This window comes from Zonotrichia albicollis, chromosome 3, assembly GCF_047830755.1.
Source record: "Zonotrichia albicollis isolate bZonAlb1 chromosome 3, bZonAlb1.hap1, whole genome shotgun sequence".
In the NCBI taxonomy this organism is placed as follows: domain Eukaryota; kingdom Metazoa; phylum Chordata; class Aves; order Passeriformes; family Passerellidae; genus Zonotrichia; species Zonotrichia albicollis.
This window is the reverse complement of record NC_133821.1, coordinates 63,818,942-63,837,160: the sequence shown is the minus strand read 5'-3', so window position 1 is coordinate 63,837,160 and position 18,219 is coordinate 63,818,942. Positions and strand designations below refer to the sequence as shown.

Here is an 18,219-nt window from a genome sequence, read left to right as displayed (position 1 = left end):
ACACATGAAATCAATGCAGGAATGGGTGAAGAAAAAGGCAAGACAGCCCTTATCTTTTCATATGAAACTTCATTTCCACAAAGCTATCATTGAAACAGATTTGGTATTAACCCTCTGATGATCTGTCATTCTCATTCTACTGACATGCAACCTGACAGCATACCCTGTCTTTCCACAGAATTATGGAGCAGCCATAGATCCTCATTTCTCCCTAGCTTTTTCCCACTTACAATGATTATCACAGTTATACAAAGCAGCAAGAGAACAAAAAGGTAAATAAAACTTTCCTTCAGGACAGAGACTTTATTTCCGAGTGTCCATAAACCAAGTCAGGGACAGAAGAAATTCATGTTCCTTTGCAGTGACCTTGTATCATGCCTTGCAAGAAAGTAAAGTCTTAAATCAAATTTCCTAATAATGAGCTGTCATAAGATTAACAGAGGTGATTTCAAGGTCTCTGCAGATTGCTAGTCCAAACCACTATGTGGATTACAAAGAGGCAAGGTTAAATTGATTCACATATTGTAATATTTAAACTCAGAAAAAACCTCCAAACCCAGAAGAGAGGACACCCCAGCCCTCTTACCCATGTGATTCTGGTCAAACAGAGTGAGAAGAAAAAACGGTCCATCTTCATACCCTGCATCACCGGGATATCCACAGTGATCTTCCTACCTAGTTCCTACTGAACCATTTCATGTTCACCATAAAGCACTATAGGAAATGGCACACTCCAGGCCCCACCATAATTTTACACTTGCCCAAAAATACACTTGACAGTGCAGGGCTTGTAGAGTTCATGTACGGGGGGGATACAAATTACTCAGTGTCACTCTTTGATTTGGCTTTGGGGCATGAAAAAACTAACAAAAAGCACCCTCATTATCTGGCTTCTTTCCCTGCCCATGGCTCATAGTCACAGTTTCTCCTGGCTCAGAAGGGGCACCAGCAACCAGCCTCACTCTCTGGGATCTGCTGGGGGCAAAACAGATCAGAGCTACCACTGCTTGTTATTAGAGTGATTTTGTCATCACCACCTAACTACCTCCTTTCTTTTTTCCTAAGCACTGGCCCGACTCAAAAGTTAATCCTTACATATCAGAAAAAGAACAGGATCAGGAACCTGCCTTGTGCCAGCTAGAGAAGACAACACATGGACAGCTCAGAAATTACTTCTCCACATGGGACTTGATGGCAGCTAGTTGGAGTATTTCTACATATCAGAAAAAAATTTCTAGCCACTGTTACAATTTTAATACAATAGGTAGAAATAAGTTCTGGGAGGAGGCTGCTTGCTGAACTATTTTTAAAAATCCATCAGTGATTGACCCAAGGCACTAAGAGCACTCAGCATTGTGTTTTAAAACAATTAATTCAGTGAAAAACAAATTAATACCAGCATCGATTCAGAAGTATTTTTTTGCAATGTTACATTTTTTAAACCTCAAAAAGCATCAGTGTCCAAAATGAATAAAGGACAACTTTAAGGAAAAAACATACAAAGATATAAATGTGTAAGTCCTTTCTGTTTTTAATAGGCTGGACTATTTGATATGATGCAAACACTGATGAGGATTTGAGAGCTCTTTGGTTTCCTCCTGGCTACTTTAGGTGCTGTCCTGCTTACTTCTGATAATTCACAGAATCACAGAATAATGAGGTTGGAAGAGACCTCTAAGATCATCGAGTCCAACCTATGCCCTAACACCTCAACTAGACTATAGCAGCAAGTGCCATGTCCAGTCTTTTTTTAAACACATCCAGAGACGGTGATTCTATGACCTCCCTGGGAAGATCATTCCAGTACTTTATTATTCTTTTGGTGAAAAATTTCTTCCTAATATCCAACCTATACCTTCCCTGATATAGCCTGAGACTGTGTCCTCTTTAAAGGATACATTTTCCCATTTAAACTAAGGAATTAAATAGAAAGGACTGGTAAGCATTTTGAAATCTGTAACAGAAAACACCAGCTAAGCATGAGGCCATATGACTCAGGAGAAATTCCTCAGGAGTAAGAAAGCCAAGGAGGAGGATCTAGGAAGGAAGGACAACTGATCCAAGGAGTGGCTGGGATCCAGCGGCGTGGGATCAGTTGTCAGCGGGGCTTAGCACAGGGGCTCAGCAGGAAACAAGATCTTTTCATCTGGGGGAAGTGTCAGGGTGGTCATCTGAGAATTCAACCCCCACACAAACACAGGCAGCCAGCAAAGGCTCTGCCCTGCCCAGGAGCCCCTGCTCTTCCCATGGCAGATTAGGAAGCTGATGATTAACACTGTGAACAGGTGATTAGTGGCTACCAAACATCAGCACATGAAGATATGTCAGCCAGCATGCCTGACGTGAAAGGTCACGTACCATGGCAGCCAAATGAGGAGAAATTCTGGTCATGCCGGAAGCAGCCTCAGAGGGAGAGGAGGTGAGACGCCAACCTGTTGAGCACTACACCTTTGCTTTCACACACACGTGGTCCCCGTGGCGTGGCTGGTGCCCTGTGTCCTTATGAGAGCCGTGTTGTGGCCGTGCCCCAGGGGGCAGGCTCAGGTTGCGGCCTCCTCTGCAGCGAGGCCCTGCTGCAGCTGAGGGGCCACAGGGGCTCCAATCTGCGCCAGCGGATCACAGGGCGAGCGGCAGCACGGGCACTCTGTATTCCACACACACGCTACGCTCAAAGGGTGCACAACTTTTTCTCCATAAATAGTGACTCGTTCCACACGCTTACATTCAGACCCTCACCAACAGCTCAAACCAGAATCATGGTGTTGGGAGCATGATGAGACCCACACTTCCAGCAGTTGTCATTGCTTTTCATATTTCAGCTCAGTAAACACAAGCATCAACTTTTAAAAAGAGCTCTTGCAGCTCTCATTAGTAGCAGGCAACTTCATGGCTACCCATTCTGTCCGAAAACCTGGCCTTTTTGTACCTTTAACCAGGCATCCAAAATATCCACTCAATCAGCCTGAAGTCTAAGGCAGATTACATACTTAATTAACCCAAATTCTGAAGCTGTCACAACTGTAGTCCCATCTGACAACACTGGCAGGGTGAAGTGTTTCCCAAAAATAGCTGAATAGCTTTGGATAGAAATTTAGCACCAAATGAAAACAGTACACCTTTACATTGTACTTAAAACTCTTGCATAACTTACAAAAGCATTAAAAAACAGGGAGAAATGAATAGGATTCCTAAAGTAGTCTTACAAGAGTTCAGCCTCAAAGTCCCAAAGCAATTTAAATTCAGGGAAAAAAATAAGGAATATGAGGCTCTTTGCTAAGAATTAACTTTGTGGCTGTGGACAAGTCATTTAGGGCTTCACATCAAATGAAACTTACCATTTCATCTCAATAGCTCTGCTTTCCACTCTTTCAAGTGCAGCAAAACCTGAAATGACCAGCTGACAGGTGTGTTGGGAGTAGCTCACTTCACCTGTAAGTGCTTTGAAATGCCTTTTTGTAAAGTGCAAGGAGTTTCAAAGTTCTTCCACTTTAGAAAGGAAAAACAGCCAGAGGAGAAAGACCAATTTAGTTTTTAAACCCTTTAAGAATTATTACTCTAAGGGCTTTTTTGCACATTCGGAGTCATAGTGGACTGAGTCAGGATGAGAATTTAGGTCTCTGGCTGAGCATCTCCATGTCCAGCTCCTCAGGAACAGGAGGGCTGCCTCCACAACAGTGCCCTCAGTAAGGCTCACAAGCAGAGAACCACTGGAGTAACAACTGCCACTAGACAAGTCTTGGAATTTCTCCATGGATAACCAATTAGTTTGTTTAGCAGCACCTAGAAGTGCTGAAGCAAATATTAGTTTTCCATTTCATTTCAGGATTATGACAAGCTCGCCCAGTTCACACAATTACAGTTCCTCTGCACAGACACAGGTGAAGCTGCTGTTTCCTCGTCCATGAACAGGAAATCCCATAAAGCCAAGAGAGATGAAAAGCAGCAATCTGAGAAACATGTTCACTTCTGACCTATGAGAATCATTTCACCGAGTGCCAAGGTCAACAAACAACAGGATCCTACCAGGGACTGCTTTCATCTCATGGGGGGAGCTGGGTGGAAAATGGTTTTCCTGTGCTGTTGAAGTACATTTTCATGCCCTTGAAAAAAACAAAACTGTGTGTCTGTAAAAGGACGAAATGCAAGCCAGACAGTTTGTGCTCTGTTTCTGCAAAACGTGTGTGAGGAGAGGAACTCCCCCAGCGCAGAGTAGCAGCCCTGCAGATCTCATCCTTGGCACAGCAGGTCAGCACAGGGCTCTGACCCCAGTGAGCACCCTGATCAGGGGGGCATGAGTTTCCCGGGACCTTCCCTTTGCAACTTGTCCTACCCTCTGCTTGTGCTCCACATTCCAGGCTGAGCTGCCTGACCTATTCCTAGGAACACTAACAAGGTCTGTTTTTACTGGAAATTTCATTCTTGAAAAGGCATCGCAACTCAAGAAACAACAAAAATCTCTTCCCGCCTAACTAGTTCTGCTTTGAAATACTACCTTCCCAATATGCTGATCATGTCTCCACTGTTTGTTTCTCTGTGCAATGGTTGGTACTGAACTACCAAAGAAGAAATCCAAAAGAGAAAAAAAAAAAAAAAACTGAAAAAAGTGCACAGCTCTGCTGCCCTTTGATAAGCCGTAGATCAGAAAGTAGAAGAGATAGCTTTAGTACACAATGGCTGATAACCCCCAAAAGCACTCAACTCCAGCCAGTAAATGGGGAGAGATCACGTTAATCAAGTCCTGCCAGGCGTGGGAAAATCAGAGAAGAGGAAAGAAAATGAACAAGGATACGTGCTCCCCATTATCCATATTGTCTATATTGTCTTCCCAAGCTCCTGTTGTGATTGATGTTTGTTCACACTTTCTAACCATGGCAAATAACAAACAAGCTTTAAAAAACTATCTAAATGGCTGGAAAGGTGTAACCTGGGAGAAGGAGCAAAAGCTGCCTATGGACACCAACAAGGCAATCCAAGGCCTGCTTTGCTGCCCATCTACCACTCATAGTTATGAGAGATGATTAAAGCCCAGATCGTCCTTTCCAAAACACTTCAACACCCACTCGCATGCAGCTGATGGCAAACTCTAGCACGACAGTATGGCTAAAGAAAGTTCTAATGGAGTATTAAAATCTCAAGTTCTTCCTCTCTTTAAAGGCATGCTAATCCATCTGGTATGAGTCTACATCTGCCCAGTAGAGAAGGACTTTGAATTTTATGATTAGACCTCAGTCCTGCCCTTAGCCCAATGGGAAAGTGACACTGGGACCTTGATCTGTTTAAGTACTTCAACATATATTTACATTTCCAAGAGTAAAACCTTTAACTTAAAGCAAATCTTAAAAACCCAGCCCTTCAGGACACTGGCTGCGGTCCATCCTGAGTACTGCGTTATGTATTTATTTTATCTCTTCTAAGTCACTCTGTGACTTTCAGGAAAAATCTTTTACTTTAGTTTGCTACATCAAACCACGTTCACTTGAGCAGTCTACCCGAAGGCCCCGTGGTGATTTATCAGTGGTGCCTCCCCTGCACGGAGCCACAGCCCCTCTGAGCCCTGGAGGGCACACCAGGGCTCGTGGGGCAGGGTCTGAGCCCTGCAGGGGCACACTAGGGCTCGTGGGGCAGGGTCTGAGCCCTGCAGGCTGGCATGGCTGGAGGAAAAGGGAGCGAACAGGCAAGCAACTCCTCACAGCTGCTGTTGTGTGGCTCACTGGGGATCTGAATGCACTATTGATTCCCTAGCACTAAAACAGATTTGTAGCCCCTGCGTGTGCAGGACAGATATCTCCTTCAACTCTAATCTCTAGCAGCTGTCAAAGACTTAAATGGCTTGGAGCTGCCTGGAACACCAAAATCAACGAAGATTTTAGGCTTGCTTGCCTAAAGGGCAACCATGGAACAGGAACCAGTGAAAGTCATTCCCCTGCCTTGATCACACATGGATAGGGCCTCCCTTCCTTCACAATAGATTAAGTGTCCAGATCATGTCAGTAAAACAGACTAGAGAAAACAAATGAGTGCACCCCCAAGAATCCATGCCACTTCCCCATCATTCCTTGTTGAGGATACACCCTCCCAACAATTTCAACAGCAATAAAAGTGCCGTGGAATTACTCTGCCAGAAACCTCCTGGGGGCACTACCACTGTCTCATCACAAACTGCAGTGCTATTAAAATGAAGATAACTAAAATTTACTTGGCAATATTGAGGCAGCATCATCGTAACTTACATCTTCAGATACCTGTCTCTCACTGCTCCTGATTGAAAATTTTCTTTTCAATCAGGAAAGAATTCAACAGTGATTTTTTTTTCTTTGAGGTAAAGCTAGAAATTCAGCCCAATTATTGTCCATTATCACCCAGCCAAGCAAACACAGGCACCATAGTTATCCTTGGTCAAGATACAGTCTCCCCCAAGACAAAATGCCCTCACAATAGACTTTTGAACTTGAGTTTGGTCACTTTTTTTGTACAGGAAGTTTAAAAAAATTTTTAACCAGTCCATCTGTTTCCTTACATCTGCTTTCCAATGACTACCTTGAAACAATCCTAACACACTGGCTGCCGGGTGAAACCTTCAACAGGATGGTAACATTTCTTGGAAATGGTCCAATTTTTCTTTCATGCAATGTTTGACAGGTGAGAAAACCATCCAAGGTTTTGACTGGGATGGTGTGACTAGGAATATAACCAAGTTTGTCTGAAAATTATGTGTTAATACTAAAACTATTCTCTGGAACAGCAATGAAGGAAAAATAAAAGGGCAAAAGAGAAAGTTTGTTGCACTGTCTCCCATTTGACAAAACATTCCCACATTAACAGCAATAAGCAAATTAAGGATAAAGTTCAGTCTTCAGCATTAAAGTCCCCAACAGGATTTTTGTTGGTTGGGGGTTTTTTTGCTTAGTTTTCAGTTTGTTTGTTTTGAGGATTTAAAGGAAACAGGCGTTGAGGAAAAGCATGCAGGAATTTCGCAGGAAACTTCAAATCTCGCTGAAGTTAATTTAGATTCTATATCCTATTATTGTGGGAAGAGACCCACTCTTCGGTAACTAAAACACACCAGATTATCTTAACAACATTCCCAAGAAGCTCGTACTACCTTCAAAAAGTTGCCAACAGCCTGGACTGCTTTACTGGGGGGATGGGAGTGGGGGGATGGAGGTGGCGGGGAGAAGGACCCGAAACAGTTCCACTCACAGGCTATTTATTTATTTTCAACAGTCTGCTTACACATAAAATGTCCTGGAGCTAAAAGCAACCAGCTGGGCGGGTTACTAGCCGCGCTCCTGGGCGAGGTGCCAGAGCTCCTTCCCTTTCCCTACGAAAGGGAAGCCTTCGTTCTTATTTATTTAATAACGGGAAAAGAAGGAGCCCCGAGCCCCGGGGAAGCTGCGAGGCACGGCGGAGCCTCTCGCCCGCCGGGGGCCGCCGAGCCGGGCAGTGCTCCGCCGGGAGCGGCCGCGCCTCGCGTTCCGCTGCGCTCCGAAGGAACGGGGCACCGCTCCGCCCGCCCGGCACCGCGGGCACCGCTCCGCCCGCCCCGCCACCGCGGCTCCCCCGCCGCCACTAGCAGGGACCCCCGGCGGGAGCCCCCGCCCCGCCGCCCCCGGTACTCACCGCCGGCCGGCTCGGGCAGCGTGGAGACCGAGGTCTGGCCCATGGCTCGGCCGGGAGGCGCTCACGCCGCCCGCAGCCTCCGCCGCGGCTGCTGCCGAGGGCACATCCCGGAGCTGGCCGGACCCGCGCTCCCCGCCGGCCGGCGGGGGGCGGCTGCTCCGGCTGCGGGCCCGCGGCTGCCGCCTGTCATCCCGCCGAGCCGCCCGGACACCGCCGCGCCCCGGGCCCTCAAACCCGCCCCGCTCCGCCCCGGCACCGCCCCGGCCCCGCCCGGCCCGCAGCAGCGCCGCGATCGAGGGGGTCTTTAAGAAATTAAAAAATTAAAAATAAAAAATATCAAAGGCAGAAAATCTCCCTTTAGCTACGCGGAGTTTCCCCTTAGCCACTCGGGGTTTGGGAAGGACGGGGCGCTACTGGCGGGGCTTCCCGCGCTGCTGGCGTCCCGGTCCCTGCCTCCCCTCGCCCTGCTCCGAAGCCTTAGTCCAGGCACGGAGTTATTCCCACCCCTTCTCATCCCCTCTGAAGGTACAGGGGAAATTTGAGACAGCCTCAGGGAGCGATCCCATCGCCCTGGCTGGAGGTGCTTTGCTGCCGGGAGCAGTTTCCAGGCTGCGCTGCCGCCACGAGTGGAAAAGGAGCTGCCGGGCAGGGCATGGGATCCTGACCAGGCTCCTTTGGCTGTGGCTGAGCTCTGGAAAAGTGCCCGGAGCTCGCCACACACACAGGTACATAATGAAAGACAGGACTACTTTAGTTTTGGGAGAAAGAAGATAGCCAAAGACAGCGGTATCCAGACAGCACTCTGCCGTAACAGGTGACAGAAGGGACAGAATAAATGGGATAAACTTATGAGCAAGATGGGGGAAAACAGACATTGTGCATATAGCTCTAGGGCAAAATAAATTATTAATTTGTCTTAAAGCATAAGCATCGTCCAAGCAGTGATACAAGCTTAACGCTAAAGCAAACAAGTAACTGTTACCAAAAATAAAATAAAAAATAAAAGCCCCCAAAGCTATTGAGTACCTAATAGTTATTACTGTGCAGCATCTAGAAATAAGCAGGGAGATGCATATATATCACAGGAGGACACTTAAGGCTCACCTAAAGAACATCTATTAGCAAGACATGGTGAAATTACAATTTCCTAGCGTTCTGGAAGTCCCAGAGGAAAATCCTAGGGGGGTTAAAGTGATGTCTGGCTAGCTGATCTTTGCCTGTGTTTGCACTGTGATGGTGTTTCAAGGATGGAGAAGTGTGTTTGTTAGTGGGGGGCCCATACCAAGGACACAAAAGGAGCACAAGAAGTTGCTGCTGCCTGTGTGGTAGGCAGAACTGTGATTGTCAGCTAATATATGGAGAATACAACTAATGCTAGTCTTCATGGTTTTTTATAGAAAATAGGTCCTGGCAAACAGCTCTTTTATTTCCTCATTTTATATGATTATGCATTAAATTGCCAGAGGCTTGAGCGTAATAGACTTCTGCTAGGTGCTTGATTTAGTAAGAGAAAAACAGTGAGTACAGCACAAAATTAATAAAGCACAAACAGATGAAGAGCTAAATGAAAAGCAGATCAACTGTCCAAGCAGCACTAGCATTTAATGAAGGTGTTGGTGAGCTGCAGGGAGGCTCTTCAGAGTTTTCATCAGGAATCTAGAGAAGTATTTTTCAAACAGGTTTTAAAAGACTAAATAAATCACCACTGGCAGCAGTTTTAGACAGTAAATATTAACAGAGTGATAATGAGAACAAGGCAGTCACAGAGTTATCTGGATTATTTAACAAACTCAGGTCTTTCAAACAAGTTTTAATAGGGTCAAAATGAGAAAAAAGTCAGACTTGGAGGATGGAACAACACAACCTGTATGGCCAAGGAATGTATCTTTGAAATTCACTCCATACAGGAGCTTGGAGAAATTCAACATGAGCTCCTAGTGAGCTAGTGCTGGTGGAAAAGGGATTGCTGTGTACATAGAGCTGTGCAAGTAGAAAAGGGTAGGTAGAAATCCCATTGCCTTGTTGTGCTTTTTATCAGACAAAAGGTGCTGTCCCATATCCAGTGTTGTTGTCTCTCCCTTAAAAAGATGCTGTGTGGTGTGAGAGAGCTGGAAAGAGATCCACAAGATAAGATGGAAACCGCAGAAAGCAGTCTCCAACAAAAGGTGTGGAAAAAGCCAATGCGCTTGGGAAACACAGACATGCTGCACTTTAAATCAAGAGTGCCCTTACAAGGAAACAACATGTTGAAGCACTGAAGGAAGCACTCTTCAACACCCCCAAATCCAGGTTCCATACAAAGCACGGTGTTGAAGACAACTGAGTGGGGCTTATGCAGAGAACCAGGATGAATTCTGCAGTGGGAGCCAAAGGCAAGGGAGATGGCCTAATGGTCCCTTTGTCAACCCAAGGAAAGGATTCCAGAAGGGTGGCTTGTTGTGTTAGATGACTTCTATCATTAATTTCTCAGGATTTTTTTTGCATGCAATTTGGCTCATTCATTTTTCTTACCTTGAAAAGTTATTTTTAAAGGGTTTGTTTTGAGAAACTTGAGTTACCTCTTTGGAGTCTCTTGTAAACAGGAACATAAAAGTTTTCCTGTCTGCCTCTGGTGAATCTCATTAATTTTATCAAAGGAAATTGTGTTCCACTCCTGCGTAAATGCCCAGTTTACAATGCAAAAGTGTATACTATCTGTCTGCAATGCTTCACGTGATGTAATAAAGTCCTCAAAGTCAATTTGTGAGCTAAATAAATGAAATTTAGTTACCACATCCTTCATGTAACTCAAGTAGTTGCCAATTTCTTTTGGTTTAGTTGTTGCGTTTGTTTCTGTTTTTTTCTTCCTAAGTTAACTGATGGTGACAACTTTCTTTTCTGTGAATGGTAAAGGAAACTGGGCTGTTGGAAGATATATTACATTTCTCATATGCAGGGCTATATTTATGTAATTGCCTCCATACAGAAATATTCTAGCATCCTACTGACATTCACATGTGAGCATCCACATAAAATACACACATTTAATATTTGCTTGTCTGTAGACTTTAATTCTGCAGGATGATAGAGGTGTCCTCATCTGTGCATTAGGTTTCTTGCCATGTTGATAGCTGGCATGTAGAACAGTTGAAAGTTTAAGGATATGACAAATTATTCTAGCAGAGATTTAAGATTACAATTATAGATAGAATACACTTTTATCTGGTATACTTGCTTTTTAGGGTGTAGATGATCCTATGGTATCTTAAGCTGTATATTCCACTTTGCACCTAAACATCTAAGACGACAAGACACACAAATGGACTTCTAAACATTTTGCAGTATTTTAGTCTTCTGGGGTTTCTGGAAATCCACAATTGCAAGCAAAGCAAAAACAGGCAGGGGAAGATTAAAGAGACAATTTCAGGATTAAAATTTCCATGATGATTTTATCCAAGGCTAGTCTTGTACTGAAGGAAATTCTGCAAAAAGATGCTGAAATATGCATGTCTTCCATCAGGTGGTGAAGCAGCAGTTCAGCTGATGGGTACAAGAGGTGCCAGTAAGTCATGCCAGACTGTTCTGACACAGCAGCATCAATGGGGTTCCTGGAACCTGTGTCCCAGTTAGATTTGAGATCCAATGTGAGTAATAATGTCTGATTGCTACATGCTAGACACACAAAACTTTTCTCTTCTTGCCCAGAGTTACTGTGTTGATACTGTGGAGAGTACTCTTAAAGAGACACTCTGCTGACCCTCAAGAAGGGAAATATCCCACCAAAAGGGAAAAAGTTAGTTTCTTCCTAAATTTCAGAAGTGTTTGTAAAACTAGAATGTCTTGCTTGTTGAAATGGCTGGTACGAGGTCTCTTTGTGGAAGATGATGTAAAACTTCCAAATTTTTCCAAAGTCAAAGTGAGATAATGCACACAATGATCTATCTCACATATGAAAGGGTAAGCTCCTTCCCTTCAATAAAACATCAAAGACAGGTCTATTTCAGTGTGTTTACTATACTGGGATGATGGATGGCAATAGATGACTTACAATTTACAGCATGTTGTTGCCTGGGCTTTACAGATCTGTAGGCTCATGTTAAGAGGCATTTTAGAAAGGAGAAATCGTATTTCTATTCTCTCAGTTAGCATGATTAATTTATGGCCCTAATATAACAGAAGCTATGAGGAGGGTCTATCACATTTAATCCTAGGTTTTGTAATGCAAGACTGGCAAATGTAACAGGAAAAGACTATTTTCCGGGTTCTTATTAAGAAAAACCAAGAGGATGGCGCTGAGTCCAGAGCAGAAATGATCCAAACAGGTCATTTCTTATGTGTTCCACTCACTCACAACTCCTGCAGAACTGCTGGAAGATGATCAGCCTGGTCTCTGGCAGGCTGCAGAGCTGAATGATCCAACAAACAAAGCAAAGGTCATGGCATGGAGCAAACATGAGCAAGAAGCTGGGTCCTTTTTTAGCCATGGTCACAGTAAGGTGTGTAACAATGGTATTGAATTTGTACCTGTCCGTAGAGAACCTGCAGTCATTAGGGGAAGAGTCTGGGGAGGGTACCTGCCCAGTCTCTTTGCTTGAGACTGAAATATCAGCTGTGGTTGAGCAAAAAGCTAGTTCTGTTTTCTGTGAAATTGAATGCAGTTCTTAAACAGGCACATTAAAACAAAATCACAGGCCATATTCATGGATTATACAGGCAGCATATTGGGCATTTAGGCCATTTCCTTGTAATAACCAGAGACTTTTTCAATAACTCCAGAATCTTCTCTCACTTGAAAATGTTTAAAAATATTTTTATGTGTCTTTTTTTTTTTTACTTTTAATGGCTTAGCAATGCTGTGCTTTTACCAGTGTCACCTACCATTTTCAGTGCTCAAGTGTAAGGGAAAAAAAAACCAACTTGAAATCTTCCTTAAAAAAGAGGCTGTTGTTTTTGTGAGTGATCATTGCCGGTTTTCCTGCCACAAAAATCCCCATTGCTTTCTGTCTACATAGTAGAATGGAAGGCAACTATACAGAACTGAGAGGAGCTTCTGTAGTTCAGTCTCTAAATTTGGAAGCTAAGGGTTCAGAACTTTAGGTCACAGGAGGAGTTAATATGCAAATATGGGTTATTCTGATCAAAACATACAGCAGAAGCGTTTTGGATGAGATTTGTTTGTTCACATTAAGATTGCCCTGGGTGATGGGTAGCAAGGCCGTCACCTATGGAAGATCTGAGGGGCTCAGACTTGTTTAGTATTCAGATGATCTCAACTCCTGTTTCAATGTCTCTTCTTATTTATCCATACTAGATCTTTGTCATCAGAGGCAGGAAAAACAGCACAGCTGGGCAAACCCATTCCTGGTGATTTGGCACAGATGGGTTTTCTTTCTGCTCACAAATTATCTCCAAATAGGTTCTGCACTTGCAAACCTGTTTGCTGCTGTAAATTATTCACCATAACGGTTTGCAAGCCAGTTTTGAACACTGAGAAGCAGGTAAACAATTCATGGCAACAGGATTTCAATAATTTATCACCCAGGCTGTGTGCTAGGTGCCCTCAGCCCTGAGCATCTCTTTGTGCTCTCTCTCTCAAGGGTTTTACCTGTGCCTGGAGGAAACTTGCATAAAAAAACATCAATATGGTTTTAAAAGGTTAGTAATGAGTGCTTATGGATCTACTTGTGTGGTTTTAACATCTGATCTGTGGCTTTCTTATGTCATACCCTTTAACTTGACATTGTTCTTTCCCATATTAAGTAGCTGTTCAGCAAGTTTTTCTAGGAATGACTTTTACAGACTTGAAGAATGCAAATACATTTAAAAATCTCCATTGTCATTTTAATAACAGATTGCAGTTTCTGTGGTACTGTACACCCTGGACTTTTAAAGTAATTTACATACTGTGTGTGGTTGAAAGGCAGAAAATAGGAAGAAAATGGTCCCAACACAAATATTTAGTGAGTGGTGAAGAGCAGATCTGCCCCTCTCCTGTGCATATTCCTCAGCTTCACAAACTGCCCTACACCCCCACTGTGCTTTCTTCCTACATTTCCATTTCTACATGCTTCATCTCCAGCCAGTTCTGCTCCACAATATCTTTCAAAGGTGTTTTCTTTCCCCAATGTTCTTTAAAGGCAAATTCTAAAACTTTAAATCCCTCTGAGATTTTAGACCTTTCCCTCCATCCCACACTTGTTGCTAATGTTTGTTTACTTTGCTTGTGATGATCTGGAGCCAGTTCCCTTGCTTCACTTCTTTAAGCCTGGCCTATGCAGGAACCTTCATTTTCTCACAGACTCAGAGTATTTCACCAATTGTTTGGAGTACTATTATGTTCACATCTATTGTTTTAAAAATTATCAGCTGCCTAAAGACTTCTGATATAAGTAGTAGAAGTGGTGTCATGCAGATTTTGGAGAAGTACTTGTGTAATATTATGAAAGTGAAAAAATTAGGGATTAATCAGACCCATCTGACACAAGTGTTGTAGTTTTTTAATTTGAGTTTACTGAAAATTAATATGCTTTAAGAAATGTGTGCTCTTCAGGATGAGACTCTTGCCTTCTTTTAAGGAGGGCTAAGTAGTGTTCACTTGATGCTGGAAAAAGCTACCTTCTGTCTTTGTTTAAAGCATCAAGGGGAGCTGGCATACTGGATCACATGAGGTCCCTAAGCCTAAATCAGATATTCCTGAAAAACAGGTGAAGAACCTCCCAGCAGGTGATATGACATATTACCCAAAGTCTGTAAGGTCATAATCTAATACTTAATAATGTAAAAGACACAGTCCTGGTTTAAATTTTAAACCTTGAATTTTCAAAAACTCTTCTATGTGTTCATGACTGTTAGTTGCAAGAACTCTTGAAATTAATGTACTTCATACATGATCATTTCCTCTGTGCCTCATTCTGGCTCCTGGATCCCAGCATCTCCTGTTGTGTGGCAGCGCTGTGACAGCACAGGACAGAATTTCCTTTCCAGGCAGAAAATAACCATCAGAAATTTTCTAATCAACAGTGTGTTTGTCACCAGATTTCAATTTTGTCCAGGGTTCCAGATTTATGATGAAAGACAAAAAAGGACTACATTAGGAATTATAAATAGCATCCTGCCTGTCCTAGTTCAGGCCACTGGGGAAGAAGAAAGCAGTGGCATAACAATGGCACTTTGGAGTGTAGAGTTCCTCAATAGTCGGGTTTCTGCCAGGTTTTCACAGGCTTTAGCTGCTTCTAGAGTTTGTATCAGTAGCTACGATAAACAGAATGAACAGGCCCCTTTACTGATACAAGCTGGCATGTCCCCAGCTGGGAAAATGAAGTAGGGCAGCTAAAGGCAGCTGGAGGCCTGTTCTTTCTCCAGGTCACCACCTCTCCTCCTCCACCTTTTCTCTCAAAGCCTGTTGCACCTTTCATTGTGCTCACTATAGCAGTGGCACGGTACTGGAGGTCCCTAATTCATCATTCAAGGAGAGGCTCCTACCAGCAGGACCAACTCCCCTTGGCCATTTTGCATTTTTTCTCTCTCCCCTCTGGGCCTAACAGCAGCCTCTGGCTGCCTTCTGGCTGCTGCTGCTGCTGCAACAAAGCCAAACTACCCAGGAGAATTCCTGTGCTCTCCAGCCTGCCCAGCTGAGAGAGAGAAGCAGCCATGACACTGATTCATCTGCACTAACCATTTTCCTTATAAAAACACAGTTCTCTGCTCTTCGGGGCACGTGTGGTGGTTGCTGGCTGTAGTTTTTCCTCTGTGTTTCCAAGCTCCTTAATGAATCACTGCTTTTTGGCGCTGAAGCAAAATAAACACATCATTTTGGATGCCTTTGCCAAATGTATGTACATTTGGAACAGGTTTAGAATGATAGAAAGCAAAAGGTTTAATGAAATGTGCAGGCTACATAGTTAAAGTTTCAAAAGAGCCAGAAAATATGAAACTGAGGGTCACTGAGGGTCAGCCCCAAGTTGTTCAGATCTTGTGGATTTTCTGGAACACATGGAGGGGACTTACTAGTAATGTATGCACTAGAACCCTCAATGGGAGAAAACAGTAATAGAAAGCAGCACAGGGGTGCAGGATCACTCATCAGCATGATGAGATGCCTGCCTCTTTCCTTTCCATTTCCCTTCCCCTTTCCAGTTTTCTTTTCTGCTTTTTAACTGATTCAGTGTAACTACACTTAGCACAGCGGAGTTTTGCACTGATGCTTCCTAGCCTATGTGAAGGGGAAAAGACTTCCAACAAATAAATTGACAGCTGTACTGAATGAAGTTTCTCGTTTGCTCAAGCCAGTCGTGTGAACATACCTTGTCCTGCACTTTGGAGTTTCTGAACTGCATCAGCCTGCCCATGATTTCAACAGCATTCATTTGCTCTTGCTGACTTGAGAGAGAACTGAGAAAAAGTTTCAAAACTGTTTGGCACCAGTGTTCTTCTAGTTCCTCTCCATTCAATTAGATTTTAGAATGAATGCAAATGTATTGCTGGACTATAATTAGCTCTGAAGGACAGAAGTCCACTGGGGACTGCCTCTTTTCTTTTTAAATGGCCAGCTGTAAAGACACTACTTTGAAAAATATCCTGAGTGTCAGCAAAGTTTCAAACCTGGAGCCATGCATGATTAACTGCCAAAAATCAGAATCATCTCTGCCTTAGCCAAAAATCAGAATCATCTCTGCTTTTGGCAAATCAAAGTCCTTCCCTATGAAGCTGGTTTACAATAGAAATATCTGGACCAAAATGCAAGTTTCAGCCTTCAGTTTCCCTTCCCTGTATGTTTCTACTACTGTGAAAATGTGGACTTTTTTTTTATCCTACTGGGAAAATGCATTTTTTCCACTCTCCCATGACTCAAAAACATCTGAAAGATTCTCCCTCCAAGCTGAAGAAAAAGAAGGGGGAAAAACTTCACCTTTTGGCAAAGATACAGATGGAAATTTTTGACTCAAAAGAGGATTTTCAAAATAAAATAAAAGAAGCATGTGAAAACAAGGGGTTATAGTGGAAACTATTTTCATAGCCAGCTCTAAAGTAAGCACTGCTGTTCCAGAGACACATGGTACTGATGCAAACATTGGTTTGAAGCCAAAGCCCCATGCATGCTAGTGGAATCCGGAAACACTACAATATAAAATACACCTCAAAATATATGTCAGACATCTCCCCGTGTCTGTTCCGCTTATTCTTCACAGCAAGACACCGTGCACTTAATTCATCAGCAGAATAAAGAGCTGGTGGTGGACATTCTTTCCTGCACCACACTCACCAGTCTTCTGGAAGACTTGGGCTTATTATTCCCATTTTGCAAATATTGAGCCAATATCCACTTTCCATCTGCAGCACTTACACAGCACCTATTATTATAGCATGTGAGCAGCTCTTGCTGGTTCTAGGGAAGTGTTATTATCCCCAGGGTACCATTTCCATGTTTCATTTGGGATGATGGCAGGAGTGAGTGTTCTACAAAAGGTGTGAGGGCATCCTGCTCAGCTGCACTCCTCTTTGCCAGACTCTTTCTGCTATCTTTTGTCTGCTTCTTTCAGATGCTACAGAGCAGTTGTCCTGGGCCTGGACAGTTTTCTATCATGGAAACTCCCCTTTGTCTGCTCTGGTGAGACCCCACCTGGATTACTGTGACTCACTCAGCACATGGAAGACATGGACCTGTTGGAATGAATCCAGAGGAGGGCCATGTAGATGATTAGAGGTATGGAGCCCCCTCCTGTGAATACAGGCTGAGAAAGCTGGGATTATTGTACCAGGAAAAGGGAAAGTTCAGGGACACCTTATAGCACCTTCCAGTACATTAAAGGGGGCCTACAAAAGAGCTGAGAGGGACTTTTCACAAGAGTATGTGGAGATGGGACAAGGGGGCAATGGCTTGGGTCTGAAAGGTAGTAGGTTTTGATTCCATGTTGGGAAGAAATCCTTCTCTGTAAGGGTGGGTGAGACACTGGAACAGGTAGCCTGGAGAGCTGGTACATGTCCCATCCCTGGAAATATTTAAGGCTGGACAGAACTCTGAGCAACCTAATCTAGCTGAAGATGGCCCTGCTCATTGCAGGGATGTTGGGCTAAATTACCTTTCAGAGGTCCTTTCCAGTTCCAACCCATTCCATGGTTATTTTTGCACCTACCACGAGTACAGCTGTGGTCCTTGGTCTACATCTTTGCTGATCTGTAAGAAAGCCCACAGCCACTTACAAGTGTCCAAAACAAAGGTGTAGAATGAATCTCCTGCTTTTGTGGAGACTGTCTGTCAGATTCACATTCTCTGAACAGAGAGAGACAATTCTCTCTCTCAGGTTTTTTCCTGGAGAAGCAGAGAAAAGAATGATCAGAACAATTCTTATCTCATTTGCTGCTCCTGTGTTTGTGCACAAGTGGAATGCATTATGGAAGATTGTTTACCTGAAGGGATTTGGTAATTGGACTCTGGTGTGAGTGTTTTGTTTTCTTGACCAATCTCTGCAAGCTGTGTCCTGACGGTCGGTCAGGAGACAGTCACGAGATTTTGTTGAGTTCTTGTTCAGTTTCAATTTAGATGTAGTGTAAAAAAGTGAAATATAGTACAGAATAATATAGTATAATAAAGTAATTAATTAGCCTTCTGATATCATGGAG

General features: G+C 43.6%; 1 protein-coding gene across 4 annotated transcripts in view; it reads right to left on the bottom strand.

The window, feature by feature from the left end:
• PHACTR2 (phosphatase and actin regulator 2) overlaps window positions 1–18,219 on the bottom strand; it is a 135,794-nt gene that overhangs the window by 68,817 nt on the left and 48,758 nt on the right. The window contains exon 1 of one of the 4 annotated variants that reach the window (XM_074537664.1): window positions 7,621–7,867. The exons of the other annotated variants lie outside the window; for them this stretch is intronic. Coding sequence (XP_074393765.1) covers window positions 7,621–7,663 — 43 coding nt within the window. The 5' untranslated portion in view covers window positions 7,664–7,867. Of the gene's footprint in view, window positions 1–7,620; window positions 7,868–18,219 lie in introns of those variants that run through there. 4 annotated transcript variants of the gene reach the window in all.